This window comes from Cajanus cajan, chromosome 8, assembly GCF_000230855.2.
Source record: "Cajanus cajan strain Asha chromosome 8, NIPB_CcT2T_4, whole genome shotgun sequence".
NCBI classification, from domain to species: Eukaryota; Viridiplantae; Streptophyta; class Magnoliopsida; order Fabales; family Fabaceae; genus Cajanus; species Cajanus cajan.
In genome coordinates, this window is record NC_138524.1 from 4,276,914 (window position 1) to 4,300,316 (window position 23,403).

Genomic DNA, 23,403 nt, shown 5'->3' on the forward strand with positions numbered 1-23,403 from the left:
GGCAAATTCTCTAAACTTCTATGTTCTATTATATTTTTCCTTTGCTTTCTATATATTACATCTCTCCACATTTTATTTAATTTAACTCTTATTTTTTATTGTCTAATTTTTATTTCATCATCATTGTCATCAAAAAGCTACTACTTTTTTCTCTCTTCCTTTTTTTTCCTTTATTTTTCATTTCACATGACAATTTTTTGTCAAAATTGAAAGGTACTACTTTTTCTTCCTTTTTTTTCTCCTCAATCCTCTATATTAGATATTTACATTTTATTTAATTTATTTTCTACCCTCTTTATTTAATTTTCATCTCACATAATAATCTTCGTCAGAAATAGAAGGTATTACTTTTTTCATCCTTTTTTTACTATTCTCAATTTGTGAGGCATAATATGAGAATTGATACATAGTCACGTGATAATCTTTGTCAAATTTTTATCTTTTCTCTCAATTTGTCACACATGTGTGATAATTTAAAATTACGTTTAATATGTCATTATATATGAATTAATGATTTTATTAATTTAGAGATTAGATTTTGTTAAATTTTTGGTTACAAACAAATTAATTTTAATTATAAATAAAAATGAAGTAATATTAATTAATATCAATCGTAGATTAAAATGTTCGAGCATTAATTTACTATTTAAAAAATTTAATTTGATTACATTTTCTGTTTCAAAAAAAATAATAAATATTATAGTAATTAATATTAATATTAATACTAATGTTAATTATAAATCATTATTAAAAAATTACTTTTGTCAAACCCTAATAATTATTATTAATTGACATTTATGTTCATTAATAAGAAAAATAATCAATTTTTTTTATTAATATTAATTTTAAATAACAATTAAAAGAAATTTGGCTTACATATTTGAAAATAATGAATATATATATATATATATATATATATATATATATATATATTCTTTACTATCAAATTAGTAATTGATAAAATATTGAAATAGACTGTTTTATAATTTAGTTATAAAAATATTTATTTGAATATATTATCTTTAATTTTGAACTTTTTAAAAGATTTACTTGAATCTTATATTTTTGAATTTGAATCTAAAAAAAAAAATAACGATTGAAATATAAAAAATATTTATAATAATATTTTTTATTTACAAATCCTATTACAAATAATAATAAATTTATTTGTTGTAAAAAATCAATAAAAAACTTATATTACATAATTAAAAAAGAATATATAACTTATATATTAACTAACAAAATAATATTTTTTAATTTAAACAATTTCTTTTTTTATTCTCACATCGTGCGGGTCTATGTCTAGATAATTCAATTGTTATTTTAATGATAAAATTTTATGAAATAACATGATATATAATAATTACAATTCTAGTTTGTAAATTTAACCATTTTGCAAGCTAATACTTTGATAAAACCAGGGGTAATAAAAAGGTTGCTCCAAATATATCTATTTTCGTATTTGCATTGGATAAACAGAATGATGGGATTATGACTTACGTGATCAATTTTCCTGCTCTAGTATAATTTTATTTTATTTTATTCCATATATTTCTCGGTATATTTGTATTATTTTTTTTCTTGTAGATGGAACCTCTTCACCTGTCGAATCGCTTCATATCAGTCAACCCAGAGGGATTGAAAACTCGTAAATATGGTAATTATTTCTCTTACACACAGAAAATGAGAAGGTAAAGTGTTTGGTACCCAAAAAATAAGAAAAATCTATGGTTATTGCTACTGATTCCACGTTCATATGAATCAAATCGGATATGGAATTATAAAATATATACAAGGTGGTTATTATTGCATTGTAGCTGGGCAGGGTATGATTATTCATTAGCTACATGCATGTACATTAACATCAACAAATCAATTATGAGTTGGGAACAATGCATCAAAATTATAATCCAGACATGACCAACCATATATGTCTGAAGATAAAGAGATACCCCCTTTTATTTGTCCTGAAACAAATTCTTATTTATAAATAGAACTGCTTCTCCTCCTGCAGACAAAAAAATCAGATTATAATGCTACTCCAATACCCTTCTCTCGTGTAGTTCACAGCTTGAGTTTTTATATCATGGACCTCAAATGATGAAGATATCACAATTGTATCACATCTAAGGTAGATGCCATATTCATTTGATCCCCAAAATAAAAAATTGCAGTATGGGTTGTGAAGCTTGGTTCAAGGGAAGCATTGGGCAAACATTGTTGTGGTAGCACTGAAATGATAAGATCCAAATAAGGATAATTTAGTTGCATGCTCACTTTGTGACATTTGAAATTAAAAATGTTGTTCATGTCTATTCAATTAGTTTGCTCTCCCTATATATATATATATTGAGTACATTACCAAACAGTGGAAGTACTAATCAGAACTTTAGAACAACTTGTATTTTTTTTATTTATCACCAAGCTAGTTCTTCTCTGAGAAGAGAAAATGGCAGTTGGTGAAACAAACACAAAAAGCTCTCTTCATCTTCGCAGCAACAGCTTGCCCTCTGCACCTCACCCCTTTACATCACAATTTGAAGAGCATTTACAAAGATTGAAGGATTCTGAAGCCACATCTTCTTTGACATCATCTTCAATAAACTACAAGCTAAATGGCTTGCGGGATTTGCATGAGTGTGCTGATAAGCTTCTCCAATTGCCAATCACTCAGCAAGCCTTGGCAGGAGAATGTAGCAACAAATGTGTTGATGAACTATTAGATGGATCTGTGAGGATCTTGGATATTTGTGATACAATTAAAGATTGTCTAGTGCAACAAAAGGAAAACATGCATGAACTTGAGTCAGCTATTCGCCGGCGAAGAGATGCTAAAGATGGATTATTAATTGAAAGTGGAAAATACTTGGCATCTAGGAAGCAGATGAAAAAAGTGATTCGGAAGGCCTTAGGAAATTTGAAAGGATTCAAGAATGAGCTCATGGTTGCTTCCTCAAACAAAAACAATAAAACATTGTCCATGCTTGGAATCTTAAAAGAATCAGAAGTAGTCACCATGAGCTCATTAGAATCCCTGTTGTTGTTTATAACTGGCTCAAAGGGACAATCAAAACAGAACAGACGGTCAATAATCTCCAAGTTGATGCAACCAAATAGATTGGGATGTGACTTTCCAGAGGCTGACACAAATGTAATTGAAAAGGTGGATGCTGCTTTGATGTCTCTCATCAATCACAAGCCTTCGCCTATTGATAATTTTCAAAGCCATTTGGAAAATTTGGAGATATGCATTCAGAATTTAGAAGTAGGAGTTGAATACCTCTCAAGGCAACTAATTAGAACCAGAGTTTCCCTTCTCAACATCTTCAATCACTAGTCAAAAAAGTTTTCCCCCATGACAAACTCGTGTACATATATGTGATGAAAGAAAAAAGTTAACATGTATTAAGATATTTTATCATGTGTCAATCTTTCTAACCCTCCATATCTCACTTCTCTCTTCCTGATTCTCAGATTTAGAATAACCCTGCAAGACAAAATGAATAATTATATCAGCATGTGCGCATTTCTTCTGAGAATTAATCATTGACGTTGAAGCCTACTCACTATAATTTTTATTGTAAGGATTGGAAAGAAATGGATTCCTAACACCTAAGCCCACTAGGGAAAAAGAAAATTTCATATAATTGATGCAATGTTTTAAGTGTGTTCTTATTTACAAATTATATTCCCAGTTCGGCATGTATATTTTTTCTTAAATTACTTGTAAATACTTCACGTTTTATTTTAAGTTTTAACTATTAAACTAATCTGTGATAATTATGGAGAATAATAATACAAATTTGCAATGTAAAAGTGGCCTAGGAAAATTGTTCACAATTCTTTTTCCAGCTTCAGCTATTCACACGCCTGCCTTTGATTAAAAAACGCAATTTGTGTGTGATAAAACAAAGAATCACGTGTGCATGAATCATTCATTGACTACTCAATGACGTTGCAAAGATAAAACATTTTATCATTTCAGGAACTGTGAGTGTGATTTAATATTTTTACTTATTAATTTGATATTTTCTTTATTTAATAACTGTGACTAAACTGTCATTTAGTTTTGACAAGAGCTTTTTGTCATCTTATTAGTTTTCCTTAATCAAACTGTGCAATACTATGAAATATAACATGGATTATTAGGACTTTGTAGCATTGATAGAATATAGTCAAACTGTACAATGTTGTCTATTTCCCTAGTTGACAGGCTGTTGCACTTGCATTCCTTGAATTTGAACACTCAAATTCAATCATTTGATCAACTTTTCCTTCTCAAGCGTTTTGATTCACAACGTCTTTTTGGTATATGAGCGTGTACTTAAAGATTCAGTAGTTATTTGATATACAAAAATTGAAAACAATGCATGAACATAGCCATCCAGGTATGACCAGCCACTGACATCATTTTTGTTGGCAAGCGAGTTGAGAATAATTGGTATTACAAAAAGAAACAACTCTTCCTAGAGACAAAATATTCAATTATGATGCTAAGTCCACAATGGCGCCTCTTCATATCCCATCACATCTATGGTAGATGTATTCATGTGATTCTCAGGTCAAAATTTGATGGATGAGTTGGGAAGTTTGGTATGTGGGAAACATGGACTAAACAATTCTGTGTGGCAGCTTTGAAAACCAAATCATGACAGACTTAGCATGTCAACTTGTTGACACTTCCAAAGAAAAATATTCTTCTTGTGATTCGTTTAATATATATGGAAACGTGAAAAATTCTCAAACTCTTCAAAACTCCAGAAATCAGAACTTGTAAATTTCATCTCCTAGAATTCTTTTTGCAAAGTAGAGAAAATGGTAACCAAGGAAACAAATACAAAGAGTTCTCTACATCTTCGCAGCAACAGCATGCCCATTGCACCTCACCCCCTTGTGCCACAATTAGAGAATCATTTGAATAGATTGAAGGATTTTCAAACCTCCTCTTCTTTGTCATCATCTTCCATAAGCCAAAAGCTCAATGGATTGCAGGAATTGCATAACTGCACTGATAAGTTGCTCCAATTGCCAGTCACTCAACAATCATTAGCATGAGATTGCAGCGGCAAATGGATTGATGAACTGCTAGAAGGGTCTGTGAAGCTCTTGGATGTCTGCAGTATAGTTAAATATAGGTTACTACAATCAAAGGAAGGCATGTATGAACTTGAGTCAGTAATTTGCCGGAGGGGTGCTGAAACAGGATTCACAATTGAAGGTAGAAAATATTTGGCATCTAGGAAGAATATGAAGAAGGCAATTCGAAAAGCCTTAGCAAATTTGAAAGGAATCATCAAGAATGAGCAAATTGTTACTTCCTTAAACAACGACAATGAGAGTTTAACCATGCATAGCATCTTAAAAGAAGCAGATGTAGTCACTGTGAGCTTATTAGAATGAAAAACAATTGTTCCTAATCAGGAAAATTGTGTGAAACAAAAAGGGATGTTGTCTAGTTGAACCCATGCCTTAACCTACTTAGTACAATTATATCCCTGCAAAAACTCCTTAACTATACACCCCTTATCCACTCTAAAATCTTCTGAAAAGGATTGCTCCCATCATCAACAAGTTATGGATGTTTCTTATCAATAAAGACAACATGGGGAGTTATCAATAAAGAAAAAACCATATGATTATTGTGGACACACAAATCCAATTTTCCCCAAAGTATCTCACAGTTGTAAAAAATGTAATTAGATCTTGTTTTGTTACTGAGTATATATTATGTGATCAAATTATAGTCACTTTTATTCTCCCTTTTCTTCCTTTAATATGTTCCCACAAACATCTCATCTTTCAGTTATCTTTTATTTTCACACTCCAACTTCAAAATATGTGAAGTGAAAAAGGGTAAAATAAAAACTAGACTAAATATAAATTCTCAAATACCCCAGGTGGTAGATAACTCGATTCCTTAAACATTTTGGCAGGAGTTTGATTCTTGACCATATGTATAAAGGAAACTTTGTTGGAAGAAGCAAAACTCACTTTAGAGATCTCTATGTCTCAATTTAATCTTCCAAATATACAACGGGTGTCAAAGTATTCATGCAAAGTTTTTGGACATTAAATTTAAATTGGACCATTAATGTTTAAAATGAATATCAATTTAGCCCCACAATGTATATTTTGACATCAATTTAATACCTAAATTTACACTTTGAAAAACCAAATTGATGTCCAAAATATATGGAAAACTAACTTTATCATGTTAGGTTTCATCTTAAAATCAATCGGCATTAAATAATGTTGCTTAACTGATATATAAAACATACCCGGAGAATTGAGGCAGACAATGTGGGGCTTTTCGACAAATCATATGCAAGGAATCTTTCCAGGACCGATTTTAGTATTTAATTTGAAAATCATTTGTATTTAAACAAGACTCAACTCCATGAAGGCATGAATGATGATGATCCTTCAACAAAACGACCCTTTTCTCTTAAGAGCATGTAAAACAGTGAAACTATGAACATCCTTTTCCTTTTCAATTAATGCTGATATGGAGAGTGTTTTAGTAGATTGGTTGGCACTTGGCAGATATTGTAGAGGAATACAAGTTTGCTTCAGTTGCTCTTTATTTTTCTATATCTTAGGTTGATTGGTTTATAAACTTGAATGCCCTACGTAGACAGGCTCCAAACCTACAACTACCGGACATTTCTTTGATGTTGCTAATTGTTTCATAAGTTCACCCATTTGAACAAAGTGCAACCATGTACTTGCAGGGACAAGTCAACAACTGATTCATAAATCAGAGAAAAGCAACGTAACAAAATATATGCTACATGTTTTCTGATCTGCAACAGTTTATGGGACTTGACCAAAACAAAAAATCCCTATGGAATAATTAATCTCCTCCATTTAGGAAACAAAATAAAGTTTAATGTCTATGTTGCACACTCACCTGCATTGCATATTTCCCTTCCAAGCAAGTTCCTTTTTCATCAAACATTGTATGGTGCCTTCACCCTGTTTGTGGTATATGTTCCTTGCACCTTTCATTTCATGTTTTGATATCTGAAGACGAAAATTCGTGTTGCCTTTAATTTAGCAGACAAGTTTGCAGACTGAATGCTGTTTAAGAATAGAAACAGTTCCTCCACCATCGGACAAAAACTTCTATTACAATGCAATGAATGCATGCTCCACCAAGTCTGAATTTTTTTATCAGCAACCTGCAAAAGATGCCATTTTTCAAACAACCATGTGATGCTCAAGTAAAAAAAATTAGGAGTGAGTTGGGAAGCCTGGTGAGTAGGAAGCACTGAGTAAGCAATACCATCATAGAGCTGAGATTCAAATCAAGATGATATAATTGCTAGCCCATTTTGTGACATTAGGAACAGAAATATTCCACTTGTCTCCTCAATTCATTTGCTATATATGGAGCAGATGCAAGTACTAAAACTTAGACTTCAGAAAAAATTGTGCATATTATCTCCTGCTTCTATATCTCTCTATTGTCTTATCCAACAAGAGTAAATGGAAACAAGCACAAAGAACTCTCTGCACATTCGATGCAACAGTTTACCCTCATCACCTCACCCTCTTGTATCACAATTCCAGGAGCACTTGCAGAGATTGAAGGATTCTGAAGCAACCAGCACTTCTTTGTCATCGTCTTCAATAAGCCAAAAACTAATTGGCGTGCAGGATTTGCATGACTATGCTGATAAGTTGCTCCAGTTGCCCACTACTCAACAAGCCTTTGCTCTACAATGCAGTGACAAGTTGGTTGATGTCCTCTTAGAAGGCGCTCTGGGGCTTCTGGATATCTGTAGTATAGCCCAAGATTGTCTCTTGCAATCAAAGGAAAACATTCACACGGTTAAGTCAGTAATCCGGAGGAAGGGTGCTGACACAGAATTCGCAGCTGAGTGTGGAAAATACTTGGCATCTAGGAAGAAGATGAAGAAGACAATTCAAAAGGCCTTAGGCAGTTTGAAAGGAAAGAAAAATGAGTTAATGATTGTCTCCTCAAGCAAAGATAATGAGGTTTTGTCTATCCTTGGCATGTTAAAAGAAGCAGAAGCAGTCACTGTAAGGTCATTAGAATCTTTGTTGCTGTTTGTCTCTGATACCAGGGGACAATCAAAGCAGAGAAGATGGTCAATAATCTCTAAGTTGATGCAGCCTGATACAATGACTTGTGACTCTCAAGAATCAGACTCAAATGAATTTGTAACGGTGGATACAGCTTTACAATCACTCATCACTCACAAGCCTTTATCTGTTGAGAATCTTCACAGCCATGTGGAAAATTTGGAGATATGCATTGAGGATCTAGAAGTAGATGTTGAACACCTTTCAAGGCAACTCATTAGAACAAGAGTTTCCCTTCTTAACATCTTCAGCCACTAGTTAGAGAAAAAATCTCAATGTTGAATGTGGACACCCAAATTCAATTTTTGTCCCACAATTGTACATAGATGTGATTAAAACATTTTTGTTATTAATACAATATTATCAGAGGATCAAGTTATAGCCAACTTATCTCTTTCTATCTTTCTTGCTTTTTTTGTTTATTTCTTTCTTTCTTATATTCTTTCTGGCTTTCTTTATCTATTAATTTCTTTCTTTTTGTTGCATGCTTGCTTTCCATCCTTTGTTCATTCTTTCTTTCTTGCTTGTTTTCTTTTTTTCCTGCTAGCTTAATTGCTTTCTTTCTTTGCAAAATTCCTTGCCTATGGATATGTCTAAATTTTGTTTGCTTGATTGAATGGATAAAAGAAAGTGAGTCCCGCAGACGTAGATGTGTATTTATCTGTTTCATTTTCCCCTTACTATGTATCTTTCTTTGGAAATTCTTACCTAGGTCTAAATCGTGTTTGCTTGATTGCATGGATAGAAGAAAGTGAAAATGTGAAATTTAGAGCAAGGTTGAAAGTGAAATTGGCTTTTCATATTTTAATTGCACTATTAAGTATGAAGTTATATTGATTCTAAAATTTTCATGTTCTCACTTGTCACGTACTGGACCAGGCAGTCTCAAGGAAAAATGGGGTAAAATATAACTTTTTTTCATTGTAATGCCTAAACAACACAATGGTTGATATATATACCAAGTTATTGCCGACTAAAGTTGAATGAAGAGGAGCCGTAGAATAATATTTTCATTTTTTCTTTAATGCCACTACTACAAATTATGTAACCCATTTCAAATCCAATATTTCTGGATATTCGATCACCTTGTTTCTATTCCTATCTCTAAATAAAAGTTTATTTCTCATATCAGAAATAAAAAAAAAAAAAGTATACAAAATGAAGGATAGAGGAGGCATAGTAGCATAATATAATAATTACTTAATCAGAAACCACTCCATTTCAATTATTATGCCCACATGGGATTCAAAGTCAGTTTGAAATTGAATCCATAGCCCGCTGTCAAGATTACTAGTGCAATTAGGTTGATGATTAAAAAATTGCCAAAATTAAGAGTCTGCACATGTTATATTTCATGTGCTGAAATTCAATGAACAACGTGATTTTTGTCTTCCTGTGATGAGGGAAAAGCCAATTAGTTGTCACTTGTCAGTTCCTTATATTAATATGATTCATTATTAGTTTCCTGTGTTCCGAGCAGTTGCTAATCTGTTCAACAGTTCATTTATAACCCGCAAGTGATCCATATGATCCCACGATGATTTGCATTTAAGGTTATTCTATTTGAAAAAAACAATTTTATACCTGCATTTAATGCAATGAAGAAAGACCTTGCAATGCCACTCGTGAGTTTAATGCATTGATAACACCAATATGATTACTGCAAGCGTGTGTTGAGAGAAGAAAACAAGTCCTGAGTTGTAGTGTTCCTATGCAAGAGACATTGCATTAACATTACTGAGATCTTTGATAAATCTGAATCCGAGTCAGTTAGCCCTTTTGGATTTTTGTTAATATTTGATTCCTTCTGTCTCCTGAACTCCCAATATATATTGAACTAATCTCAGTGGAAATAAGGTATATCCAAAACTCAATTGTATAGAGTCAACCGCAAAGCCTTTCTCTCTTCTCTGAGAAAATGGCAGCCACTTCTTTTAGCCCAAAATCTCATTCTCATCCCCAATCTCGCTCAAAGAGCTTGCCATGTAGACCACACCCTCTTATCCTACAATGCAACCAACATTTGGGAAGTTTAGAGGCTTCTGATGCCACTTCCTCTTCATCATCATTGTTCAGACACAAACTAACTGGCCTGCAGACTCTGCATGATTGTATTGAAAACCTTGTTCTTCTGCCTCTTACTCAAGAAGTCCTAGTCCAAGAGCGTCAAGAGAAGTGGGTTGATGAGCTTCTGGATGGATCTTTAAGGCTCCTAGATGTGTGTACTGTTGCAAAGGATGCTCTACTTCACACAAAGGAATGTGTGCGCGAACTTCAATCGATTATGAGAAGAAAAAGGGGAGGTGAAATGGAGATTGCAGCTGAGGTCAGGAAGTTCTTGGCCTCTAGGAAGGTAGTAAAGAAGGCAATCCTCAAAGCGTTGGAGAATTTACAAGTGACTGTGAAGAAAGCAAAATTTGCTCCTAGCAACAAGGACCATCCAACCGCAACTTTGGCTAGCTTGTTCAAAGATGTGCAAGTAATCACTCTTTCCATAATGGAGTCACTGCTGAACTTCATTTCTGGACCAGCACAATCAAAACCAAGTAAATGGTCTTTGGTTTCCAAGCTAATGCAGAACAAGAAGGTTATTTGCACACTAGAGTCGGATAAGAATGAATTTTCCAATGTAGATGCTGCATTGCAATCGTTTGTGTTTCATGTGACAAGAAAGTCAGACAGTATCAATCATTTGCAGAACCAGTTGGAAGATCTAGAGTCAGTCATTCAAGACTTTGTGGAAGGACTTGAAACTCTTTTTAAACGTTTTATCAAAATTAGAGTTTCCCTTCTCAACACCCTCAATCACTAATTGTACAAATCTGTGCGAATGTTTTGTGATTATGTCAAAGAATTTTGGCATCTAATATTTAGTTTTAGATGAACATCCTTCGTTTCCTTTTTTTCTTGTTCCATATGTTGTTTATTACCTCAGTAACTCCTTTGTGTATATGAACTTGGCATAATTTTGGCATTTTAATGCATTTTCCACATCGAATTGAAAAGCTTTATCTAATCTCTGTAGCTTACATACCGTGATATATACTAATTCCTTGTAAACGGCTATAAGACACAAGTGTTTTTTTTTTCCCTGCATCTTTTGATTTTGATAATAACAACTAGGGATGGCAAAGTGGGTCATGGCCCGCGGGCCGGCCCGTTGGCCCGCCAAAAATTGGCGGGCCGGGCCAATCATTTCAACCCGCCAAGCCCGTTCCGCCAAGCCCACCAACCCGCCGGGCCAAATAGCGGGCCGGCCCGTCACAACCCGCCGGCCCGCATATATTTTTTTTTAGTTTAATTATTTTTATGTTTATTTTATTTTGATGTAGAAGATGAGGATGAAGATGATTAAGAAAAAAAGTAGAGATAACTTCTTTCAAGAGAGCTTCTAATATTCTTAAAATAAAAATTTAAAGTTAATTAATTGTATTTAAACTTGTTTTGTGGACTATCAAAAAATTTAGTTTATAAATAATTTGTAAGTTTATAATTTGGTTTTGATTTTGGTGTAAATGGATTAATTTCTATTTGATTTTGTTTTAAGTTTGTAATTTGTTTTTGTTGAACATATATTAAGTACAATATGTATGCATTTTTAATTTCATATGATTATATTTATTTATTTGTAGCAAAAAAAATTTTATTTGACCATAAAATATTTTTTTTTCCATTTTTTTTTATTTTTTATTTTTGTAAGCGGGTTGGCCCGCCAGCCCGCCCTTAGGCGGGGCGGGCCAGCATCTCCAGCCCGTTTTACATTAGCGGGCCGGCCCGGCCCGGTCCATTTTTGGCGGGCCAATGGTGGGCCGGGCCAAAACGGGCCGGGCTGGCCCGTTTTGCCATCCCTGATAACAACCCCATAAATAAAGTTCTAATGGCTTTTAGTGTATTGTATACAAGTATTCTTAAATTTCTCAAAAGCACTGTTGTGATATCAAGCTCTCTTCTTTGAGCATTGTGCCTGGTGAAATCATTATTTTCTTTGCCCATACAAAATGTCATTCTTCTATAACCAAATACTCCATGTTGTCACATCAAACGTGACTTAGGGATCTCCATTTTTATGGAGGAATTAAGGTGGTTCAAATAATCCACTCTTTTCATATCAAGAGTTCTAGATTGAAAAAATAAATAAATTCTTGATTAGTAGATAATGTGCAAGTATTCCATATTTTGGAGGCCGAATAGCCAAACAACAAGCTCTATTAGGCTAATAGCCTGAACTCTTGCTTCCACTTCTATTTAACAGTTAGAATAAGGATCAAGTGATATTGAAGGAATGAATCTATAACATAAAGATATTGATGGTTAATACTGAATCATTTGATGATGAGATGCCAAAGAAACTTCATTTCCCTAAAATTTTAAGTCTTCTCCAACTCCAAATATGCATTCAACAACTCCTTTTCAATCAAAGCCTCAAGAAGATTGCTGTATATACCTTAGCATAGGTAACTTTAAATTTTAACTCTCCATTTTAATGCAAACCATGAGTGGCAAAAGGCAGTTAAAATTTATCAACAAGTCGTTAATTCAAGTGGTATTGGACTTAGTTCCCTTAAGTAAGGTCTGAGACGAGTCTTGTACATTAAAAAAACGTGGTTGTGAGAAGAAATTCCATGGTCAACCAGATTCTTTGATGGAGGTTGAAACTTGAAAGCCAGGCAACATAAATCACCTATAATTTTTCTATAACACCTAGACCCTAAGATTGGTTTGGATTAACAGAACCCCACGTCTCCTCCAAACATATACCAATCCACCATAATCTTTGGGTTGCATAAACCTTGTCCTGAGCTACCAATTAGTCCTCCTTTCTGTGGAGAGAAGAATAGCACAAACCTAAGGAAGAAGGTTTGAGATTTCCATTTACAAACAAAATGATAAAAATGGCAAGAAAGCAGTGAGTACATGATTTCTTAGCTGTCCTTGATAATTTTTTGATCACAGGATCAAGAGAAAAGGCAACAAGAAATTACTAGTTACCTCCACTTGAGAAAAAGAATATTCTGAAAAGAAAAAAAATAAAGAAAAATTCTGCAAACCAATTTGCATCAATCAGTTTTTCACATGTCAATGAGACAGGTAACTTACAACATACAAAATGGTGGCAGAAGAGGATTAATTAATAGGTATTGAGCTGGAGACATTGCATAAACATATAAACATTGCCACCAAGAAGTGACTGATATATTAGTATCTGAAAATGAAGAGTCCTCTTGCCGTTAATCTGTCTTGTTGTAGGTAGACAATTTCAAAGGCTGAGTCAATTATGTTAGGAAACAGCACCTTTCATCCTCCAGACAGAAGCTCTCATTACAATGCCTGCATCACACAGCATAAACTACTATATTGTAAAGATATGCCACTTTACAAGGATCCATGTGATTCCCAACTTGAAAGTAAAAAATTGAGAGATGAGTTGGATGCATGCTGCATGGCAAACATTGTCAGATAACGATTAGGATGCTGAGATCCAAATCATGAAAAAATAATTGTATACTCATTAGGTGACATTTGAGGAAAAAATATTCCTCTTGTCTCCCATATTCTGTTACTTCATTTGCTATATATAAAGCAAAAGGCCAGAAGCAACCCAAAATAAGTCAGGCTTTGAAACAAACTCTATACAATACCTCCTAAGTTCTAAGTATCTGTTTCCTAAGAAGAAAAAATGGCAGCCATTGAAAAGAAAACACATCTTCGCAGCAACAGCTTGCCCTCTGCAGCTCACCCTCTTGTTTCACAATTTGAGGAGCATTTGCAAAGATTGAAGGGTTCTGAAGCCACTTCTTTGCTGTCATCATCTTCAGTGTGCCACAAACTTAATGACATGCTGGATTTGCATGACTGCACTGATAAGTTGCTTCAATTGCCAATAGAACAACAAGCCTTAGCACAAGAGTGCAATGGCAAATGTGTTGATGAACTACTAGAAGGGTCTCTTAGGCTCTTAGATATCTGCAGTGTAGCTAAAGATTGCCTTCTGCAATCAAAGGAAAGCATGTGTGACTTAAAGTCAGTCATCCGAAGAAGGAAAGGCAACGAAACTGGATTCATGGTTGAGGGTGTAAAATACTTGGCTTTGAGGAAAAAGATGAAGAAGCAAATTCAAAAGGCCTTGCAAAATATGAAAAGTGTACTCATAGCTTCTTCAGAAAATGACAACACTTCAATTCTCAGCTTCTTAAAAGAAGCAGAAGTAGTCACCTTGAGCTCATTAGAACATTTGTTGCTGTTTATATCTGGCTCAAAAGGACACTCAAAGCATAGCAGATGGTCAGCAATATCCAAGTTGGTGCAGCCAAAAAGAGTAGTTTGTGACTCTCAAGAATCAAACTCAAATGAATTTCAAAAGGTGGATGCAGCTCTGCAGTCTCTCATCCGTCACAAGCCTTCATCTCTTGAGAATTTTCATAGTCACGTGGAAAATTTGGAGCTGTGCATTCAAGATCTAGAAATAGGACTTGATCACCTCTCAAGAAAATTAATTAGAAACAGAGTTTCCCTTCTTAACATCTTCAACCACTAATCATAGTATCTATATGATTTTGGTGCACTCAATTTTCCCCCTTGAGTGTCACGCAACTGTACATGGATGTGATTAAATCTGTTTATATTTTACTGAATACATATTATTTAAGGATCAAACTATTGTTGCTTTAGCGTCCATATCTCTTTTGTCCAGTTCCTATTTTTACCCTCAACATCTCATCTTCCAAGTTCCCTTTTTCTTCCAAATGTTCACCATTAAAATAAGTGAAAGGAAAGAGAAAATAAAACAGTAAACACACGTTTTCACTTCTAGAGTCCCAAAAGAAGAAAATCAACTGCTTAGTAACTTTTTCCTTTTATTTAGTCCACCGATAGATGATAAAGTCAATTGTTTATAATTTGTAAACATGTTACAGGTACCAAAGCCATATTGCTAATCATATCTTTTAATCAAGTTTTCTTTCTTCTTTCTGGGAAAAATAAAATGAAAAGATAAAGGCATATCCTACCTGTTAATCTTACAACTGCCATTAGGTTGACGATTATTGATTAATCAAAACCTAATGCCTGCACATGTTCTCAAGTTTTATATGCTAAGGATAATGAAAAATAAGCTGGTTATGTTCATCTAAAGAGGACAAGTGAACTAGTATATTGTCATCAAATATATAGTCCATTACAAAATCTGGAGCTAACATGCATGTATTCTAGTATTGATTAATTAATAGGTATGGAATTGGGAACACCGCAAAACATAGCCCTTGATTAGAGATTGACAGCTATGATGTGTATTTTAAATCAATAAATATGTATGCTTTGCAGTGTCCCCAAGACCCCTAATTCAGTTGTTATATCAGCAACACGCAAATATGATATTATTCAATAATCTATCCGTGTGATTTATGAGTTAAAAAATTGAAGTATGATTTGGAAGATTAATGCATGGGAAGAATTGCTAGGAAGCTAAGATTCAAATCAAGATGATGTATATAATTAATTGCACGCTAATTATCATAGCCGTGTTAAGTGAATGGATCCTGTTGCAGATTATTGGGCCAAGCTCTCAGCCCACCAAGAAATCACGGCAACCAACAAAATCTGCTCATCAGCCCAGATCCAACTATTCACCATCAGTCCAGTTAAATTTCTTTGTAAATCAATTGCAACGAAGCAATAAACGCATGGTGCATCAGATAATGTCACTAGCTTGTTGGATATAATAATATGTACAAATGTGATAATTGTGCAAGGGAGAAATAAACAAGAAGACGTATTGAGCGGGAGAGCCTCCCTTGTGGGAGCATTGCTCTAACATTTCTGACCTTATTTATAGATCCAGATTTACATTAATTAGAACTCACTGAGATTTGTTAACATGAGAGTTATTGTGTCCTCTGTACCCATATTATATCTTGAGCTAGCAAAGCCCAATTCACATTATTCACTTGTCCATAGACAGAAACACTTGTGCTACTAAAAAAATTGTTGACTTTTGCAATTGATATATTGCTGCACCAAACATTGAGTTTGATGACGCCATGGGCATAGTGGGCACAAGAGATGCAGCATTTGTTGGGTTGTTCCCCATGCCAAACGAGACTCAAGCCTGTGTTTTAGCCATCTAACTAGCTTACACATGCACACGAGGGGTGACACAATGAAATAAATTTGTGTTTTGAAATTAATTGCCAAAATAGGCGTTGCATTATTGCATGTTAATTAAGATAAACATGTGTCAGGAAGCACGTTGCACTAATTTTAATAAGCTTATGTTTAGATCTAAATGGTCTTGGTTAGTTAGCACTTGTTGATGTTTGTTGAAGATGAGATTCCTTGCATCTTCAGTTATACATGTTGAGCATGTGGCAGCATACCATCAAGCCATTTTGTAAATATAATAACTTCTACCTTTGGCATTCAATTTTGATACTCATGAATGTCACATCAATATTTTCTCTCTGACAAAATAATAACCTCTGTATGTTTGATTCTAGCATGAAACACTAGATTTTTTACTAAATGGATTGTTGGCTGGTTCACACAATATATCTCCTCCATGTGATCAATAAGTTGAATGAAAATCTCTTAAAAGTCGTACAAGTCACGCACACTGTTGCGCCACCAAAGTCTTTGTTCTGTATACTTACCTGATAAATCCATGAGACTGCAAGAGTTGTGTTTGTATAATTTTCATACAAAAGAAAAACCATGCAACTGTGGCTTAGTCATTTAACTATAAGTGCAGGTAAGCATCGATCCAGCTCTTATTTTGATATTAGTAATATATATGTTATAAATTCCCGCGTCTTCTATTTTTCGAAGACAAATATTTAATTTAGATGATAGGCTCGAATCTCAGACCTCATGATCTTTAACCATTCAACAGTTTTATATTAAATGAGATGCAACAAGGACACAGGCTCAGATTGCACTTCACCTCCTCTTCTTTTCACTCACACGTAGTTCGCTTTATTTTAAAGCATTGGAACAAGTAATGCGATTCTTGTTTCTGCAAGAGAGACATGTACAACTATACCATATATTGGGAAAAACCCAAGTCCCACATCGACTAGAGATTAGGCAATTAAATAGTATATAACTGGAAAATAGGGGTGTATTCAAGTCCCGTCAATTAAAAAAGGGCCACCTACCATTCATTAATACATGCACCATGGACATGAGGGGGGGTGTATTCAAGTCCCGCCAATCCTAGATCATTAAAAAGGGCCACCTATCATTTATCTACGTACCAAACCCAATAGTGCTAGACGTGAGGGGGGTGTATTGAGAAAAACCCAAGTCCCACATCGACTAGAGATTAGGCAATTAAATAGTATATAAGTGGAAAACAACCCTCACCTTACAAGCCGGTTTTGTAGGGTTGAGTTAGGCTTCAATCCACTATTCTAATACCATACCCATTGTTTTAGCCATCACGGTACTCCACTCGTGCACATGAATTACATTATTCAATTTATAGTAAATGATTCACATTCTAAACATCATAATCATGGAAGTGGGAGAAAAAGTATTAGTTTGAGTCTCCTCGTGGGAGACACTTCTCTTACAATTTTGTGGCAATGTTTAGATCCAAATCTTGATTAGTTAGCACTCATCGATATTAGTCAATGATGAGATTCCTTTTGTCCCAACACCCTTAATATATATTAAGCATATGGTTTTGTAGGGTTGAGTTAGGCTTCAATCCACTATTCTAATACCATACCCATTGTTTTAGCCATCACGGTACTCCACTCGTGCACATGAATTACATTATTCAATTTATAGTAAATGATTCACATTCTAAACATCATAATCATGGAAGTGGGAGAAAAAGTATTAGTTTGAGTCTCCTCGTGGGAGACACTTCTCTTACAATTTTGTGGCAATGTTTAGATCCAAATCTTGATTAGTTAGCACTCATCGATATTAGTCAATGATGAGATTCCTTTTGTCCCAACACCCTTAATATATATTAAGCATATGGCATTGGCAACAAGGTAGATCCAAAACCTGCATTCTAAACTCAACATCTAGGCTTCCCTTTCCCAAGGAAAAAATGGCATTGAACACAAAATCCCATTTCCATGTACGTTCAAACAGCTTGCCCTCTAGACCACACCCTCTCATCCTACAATGCAATGAGCACTTGGACAGGTTAAGGGCTTCCCATGAAACCTCTTCTTCCTGTTCATCGCTTAGCCATAAGCTAGGAGGGTTGCAAGATCTGCATGTATGTGTTGAAAATTTGTTCCAGCTTCCCCTCACCCAAGAAGCACTTCACCACGAGTCTCAAGAAAAGTGGGTTGATGAGCTTCTGAATGGATCCTTAAGGGTCTTAGATGTGTGCACTGCCACCAAAGACTCTCTACTGCATACAAAAGAGTGCATGCGTGATCTTCAATCAATTATGAGAAGGAGAAAGGGTGGTGAAGTGGCAGAGATTAAGAAGTTCTTGACTTCAAGGAAGGTGGTGAAAAAGGCCATCTCGAAAGCCTTGGAAAATTTGAAGGCTACTTCAAAACATGGCAACATCTCATCCACAAACAAAGGCAATCAAACAGTGGCTTTGATTAGTTTATTAGAGAATGTGGAAGTGGTCACTCTTTCAACATTTCAGGCATTAATGCAATTCATCTCAGGGACTACTCAATCAAAATCAAGCAGTTGGGTTTTGGTTTCCAAGCTAATGCAGACCAAGAAAGTCGGTTGCTCACAATTGGCAGATCATGAAAGTGAATTTGCCCAACTTGACGAAGCATTGCAATCCTGCATGTTTTCCCAGACAAGCAAAATTGAAAACATGAATAAGCTTCAAAACCAATTGGAGAAAATAGAGTCTCTTACTCAAGATCTTGAAGAAGGGCTTGAGTTTCTGTTTAGGCATTTGATAAAGACTAGAGTTGCCCTTCTTAACATCCTCAATCACTAGTTAAGGTTATCTGGGGCATCCAAATTTTGTAATGTACATATACAATTTTACATGGTAATTGTAAATGAAAATATCTACTTATGATACATTGAAACTGTTTAATCAAATTTTAGTTTGTACTTGTAGTATCATCATTGAGCAATGATCATTTCGTGACTTGAGTTATTTCATGGCAATACTTTGAGTACATATCATAAGGAAAAAGTCACTAATTATATCAAGTATTCAAAGTCTTTGAATATACTTTACTTCCATTGAGATTAGTTCAATACACATCGGGAGTTGAGGAGACACAAGGAATCAAATATTAACAAAAATAAATGGGCTAACTGACTCATTCAGATTTATCGAAAAGATATCAGTAATGTTAATGCAATGTCTCTTGCATAGGAACACTCCAACTCGGGACTTGTTTTCTTCTCTCAACCCACGTTTTCATTGATCATATTGGTGTTATCAATGCACTAAACTCACAACTGGCATTGCCTGATTGCTAGGTTTTCCTTCATTGCATTAAATGCAGGTATAAATTTGTTTTTTTGGCAAATAGAATAACATTAAATGCAAATCATAGTGGAATTATATGGATCACTTGCTGGTCATAAATGCTATTGTAGTACAGATTAGAAACTGCTTGGAACACAAGAAACTAATAATGAATCACATTAACATAAGGAACTGACAAGTGACAACTAATTAGTTTTTCCCTCATTACAAGAAGACAACAATCACGTTGTTCATTGAATTTTTGCATATGAAATAAAAGAACTATTAAGATACAAATAAGGACACACATCGATAAAACAAGAGAAATAGAGAATAAATAAGAGTTTATAAAACATACATATACTCCAATGGTTGATAGGCCTTTTGAGTGATAACCAAAAGCAAAGCCATAAGGACTTAAGTGCAAAACGGATAATATCTTATCATTGTGGAGTTTAGAATCCTACATGGGCATTCTAATTGATAAGATGTACTTGGTTGATTACGTTATTAGGGTTATGTTATGGTATTTATATAAGAATATATTTATCAAGATGAGGGGTTATATCTTGTTTATTGTTTGTCGGGTTACTAGTGGGTATTTGCATACATAACTTCACAATGGTAATTGTCTACTTTGGATTTTCACCCTCATGGTTTTATTTTTGGTCATCACTCAAAAGGTCTCTCAACCAATGGAATATGTGTTTTTATAAACTTTTATTTCTCCTCTGTATTTCGGTGGGTACGTATTTGCACATACAACTTCACAATATTAAGATATTGTCTACTTTGAGTTCTCACCTTAGTTTTTGCTTTGGTCATCATCCAAAAGGTCTTTCAATCAATGGAGTATGTATGTGTTTTATAAATTCTTATTTCTCCTTTGTATTTTAGTAGGTATTTGCACACACAATTTCACAATGGTAAAATATTGTCTATTTTGAGTTTTTACCCTCATGGTTTTGCTTTTGGTCATCACCCAAAAGGCCTCCCAATCAATGGAGTATGTATGTATTTTATAAACTCTTATTTCTTCTCTTGTTCTAACAATGTAAGACTTTGTTTGTATCTCAACATACGTGACAAGTGAGAATATGAAAATTTTAGAATCAATTTTACTTCATACTTACTAGTGCAATTAAAACATGAAAATGCAATTTCATTTTGAACCTTTCTCTAAATTTCACATTTTCACTTAGGTAAGAATTTCCAAAGAAAGAAAGTGTTGGGATACAAACAAGTCCCACATCGATAAAATAAAACAATAAATAATAACTTATATAATACAAACATACTTCAATGATCGAAAGGCCTTTTGGGTAATGACCAAAAGTAAAACTGTGAGGGCTAAGGCCCAAAGCGGACAATATCTCATCATTGTGGAGTATGTTTGTGTAATAATCTTATAAAAATAACTTTCATAAAATAACCCCATCAGAAAGAAACCTAGTTAAGGGGAAAAGAAGCAGATAAACTCGCATCTTTATACAACTGTGGGACTCACTTTCTTCTATCCATTTAATCAAGCAAACAAAATTTAGACATAGGAAAGGAATTTCTCAACAGATATAGCAACAAAAGAAAAAGAGAAATATGAATGAATGTATGTATCAAAGAAAGAAATCAATAAAAAAAGAGATTTTTTTGGTAAAGAGATTAATTGGCCATAACCAGATCCTTTTATAATATCGTACAATATTGTATTTAGTAACAAAAAAAAGTTGTGATCACATCACATCTATGTACAATTGTGGGACAAAAATTGAATTTGGGTGTCCACATTCAACATTGAGATTTTTTCTCTAACTAGTGGCTGAAGATGTTAAGAAGGGAAGCTCTTGTTCTAATGAGTTGCCTTAAAAGGTGTTCAACACCTACTTCTAGATCCTCAATGCATATCTCCAAATTTTCCACATGGCTGTGAAGATTCTCAACAGATAAAGGCTTGCGAGTGATGAGTGATTGCAAAGCTGTATCCACCGTTACAAATTCATTTGAGTCTGATTCTTGAGAGTCACAAGTCATTCTATGGGGCTGCATCAACTTAGAGATTATTGACCATCTTCTCTGCTTTGATTGTCCATTGGGGTCAGACACAAACAGCCACAAAAATTCTAAGGACCTCATAGTGACTGGTTCTGCTTCTTTTAACATGCCAAGGATAGACAAAACCTCATTATCTTTGCTTGAAGAGGAATTATTTTTCATTCCTTTCAATTGCCTAAGGCCTTTTGAATTGCCTTTTTCATCTTCTTCTTAGATGTCAAGTATTTTCCACCCTGAACTGTGAATTCAGTGTCAACACCCTTCCTTCGTATAACTGACTTAACCGTTTGAATGCTTTCCTTTGATTACAAGGGACAATCTTGGGCTGCACTACAGATATCAAGAAGCCCCAGAGACCCTTCTAAAAGAAGATCAACCAACTTTTCACTGCATTGTTGTGCAAAGGCTTGTTGGGTAGTGGGCAACTGGAGCAACTTATCAGCATAGTCATGCAAATCCTGCAAGCCAATTTAGCTTTTGAAGATGATGACAAAGAAGTGCTGGTTGCTTCAGAATCCTTCAATCTCTGCAAGTGCTCCTGGAATTTGTTGGGTATTAGGTTCCCTTCCTATGTGGAGAAAAGGTCCAAAATTGAGAAGTCCAAATTTTGTCTCACTTAAAAACCAAGTGGAGAGGGATCTCTTAGGAATAAAAGAGAGAAAATTACACAGCGGTCAGGGAGAGAAAGAAGAGAGAAAGAGAGAACAATATTTGGTTTGCATACACAAAGCAGTTTCAGTAAAATTTCGATCCCCACTTCGTTTACCGTTGGATCGGGCTGAAAATTTGACAGCAGATTCTTAACACGGTGATCTTTGTTTTGACCATGGGGATCGTGAATTGGAAGTCTATGGTTGGAGAAATCAATTTCTTACAATTGCTCTAATTTGAGGTTTCTTCTTCTTTATTCTTCGGTTGGAAAACCTTGTTGCTTTAATATATTGGCTGGTTGTAAGCATTTGTTTATGCATTTGATTAGACTCTCTTGTACCCTTATTTGATCATAGTAGAGCTTGATTGACTGGCTTGTACCCGTGGGTTTTTACTAGGGTTTTCCCATGTTAAAAATATCTGTCTCTTTGTGATTATTTTCTGCCATTTATTTGTTTTGTTGCTCCTCATTGGTTTTTGCAAGTTGGGGAATTATTTTCGCTACGTACTTTAGTACTGTTGATTATTGTGTTTCTGTTTCCTCTATCAGAATTGTGATACAAGCGGGTGAGGTGATGAGGGTAAACTATTGCACCGAATGTGTAGAGAGTTCTTTGTGCTTGTTTCCATTTACTCTTGTTGGACAAGACAATAGAGGGATATAGAAGTTGGAGATGATATTCACAATTTGTTCTGAAGTCTCAGTTTTAGTACCTGCATCTGCTCCATATATAGCTAATGAATTGAGGGAGACAAAAAGAATATTTTTGTCCCTAGATGTCACAAAATGGGCTAGCATTTATATCATCTTGATTTGAATCTCAGATCTATGATGGTATTGTTTACTCAGTGCTTCCTACTCACTAGGTTTCCCAACTCACTCCTAAATTTTTTACTGATCCATCTTGTGTTTTTCTAGCTGGTCTCTTGGCTATTTGGGCTTGAGGCCCATCATTGAGCATCACATGGTTGTTTGAAAATGGTATCTTTTGCAGGTTGCTGATAATAAAAAAATCAGAATTTGTGGAACATGCATTGTAATGTTAGTTTTTGTCTAATGGTGGAGCGTGGAGGAACTGTTTTTATTCTTAAACAGCATTCGGTCTACAAACTTGTCGCTAAATTAAAGGCAACACGAATTTTCATCTTCAGATATCAAAACATTAAATGAAAGGTGC

The 23,403-nt window shown here is 34.5% G+C and overlaps 5 protein-coding genes and 1 non-coding gene across 6 annotated transcripts; 5 read left to right on the top strand and 1 right to left on the bottom strand.

Annotated features, from left to right (window-relative positions):
• The first annotated feature begins 1,365 nt into the window (after positions 1 to 1,365).
• Positions 1,366 to 3,687, top strand: LOC109800379 (uncharacterized). The gene has a single exon (XR_014428756.1). It is a non-coding gene; the product is annotated as an uncharacterized LOC109800379 (transcript).
• Positions 3,688 to 7,417: 3,730 nt separating this feature from the next.
• On the top strand, positions 7,418 to 8,661 carry LOC109800101 (uncharacterized). Its single transcript, XM_020360797.3, has one exon. The coding sequence runs from the start codon at positions 7,489 to 7,491 to the stop codon at positions 8,365 to 8,367; it is 879 nt and encodes a 292-aa protein (XP_020216386.2). The 5' UTR covers positions 7,418 to 7,488; the 3' UTR covers positions 8,368 to 8,661.
• Positions 8,662 to 9,905: 1,244 nt separating this feature from the next.
• On the top strand, positions 9,906 to 11,277 carry LOC109800377 (uncharacterized). The gene has a single exon (XM_020361164.3). The coding sequence runs from the start codon at positions 10,028 to 10,030 to the stop codon at positions 10,919 to 10,921; it is 894 nt and encodes a 297-aa protein (XP_020216753.1). The 5' UTR covers positions 9,906 to 10,027; the 3' UTR covers positions 10,922 to 11,277.
• A 2,458-nt stretch (positions 11,278 to 13,735) lies between these two features.
• LOC109800376 (uncharacterized) lies at positions 13,736 to 14,777 on the top strand. The gene has a single exon (XM_020361163.3). It carries the CDS (start codon positions 13,787 to 13,789, stop codon positions 14,642 to 14,644), a length of 858 nt encoding a protein of 285 aa, XP_020216752.2. The 5' UTR covers positions 13,736 to 13,786; the 3' UTR covers positions 14,645 to 14,777.
• Positions 14,778 to 17,854: 3,077 nt separating this feature from the next.
• Positions 17,855 to 19,997, top strand: LOC109800375 (uncharacterized). The gene has a single exon (XM_083062295.1). It carries the CDS (start codon positions 18,167 to 18,169, stop codon positions 19,037 to 19,039), a length of 873 nt encoding a protein of 290 aa, XP_082918421.1. The 5' UTR covers positions 17,855 to 18,166; the 3' UTR covers positions 19,040 to 19,997.
• Positions 19,998 to 21,334: 1,337 nt separating this feature from the next.
• Positions 21,335 to 21,736, bottom strand: LOC114915984 (uncharacterized). The gene has a single exon (XM_083062460.1). It carries the CDS (start codon positions 21,734 to 21,736, stop codon positions 21,335 to 21,337), a length of 402 nt encoding a protein of 133 aa, XP_082918586.1.
• Between the last annotated feature and the right edge of the window lie 1,667 nt (positions 21,737 to 23,403).

Coding starts and splice junctions, on each gene's coding strand:
- LOC109800375 (XM_083062295.1), top strand. CDS start 18,167: ATGGCATTGAACACAAAATCCCATTTCCATGTACGTTCAAACAGCTTG.
- LOC114915984 (XM_083062460.1), bottom strand. CDS start 21,736: ATGAAAAATAATTCCTCTTCAAGCAAAGATAATGAGGTTTTGTCTATC.
- LOC109800376 (XM_020361163.3), top strand. CDS start 13,787: ATGGCAGCCATTGAAAAGAAAACACATCTTCGCAGCAACAGCTTGCCC.
- LOC109800377 (XM_020361164.3), top strand. CDS start 10,028: ATGGCAGCCACTTCTTTTAGCCCAAAATCTCATTCTCATCCCCAATCT.
- LOC109800101 (XM_020360797.3), top strand. CDS start 7,489: ATGGAAACAAGCACAAAGAACTCTCTGCACATTCGATGCAACAGTTTA.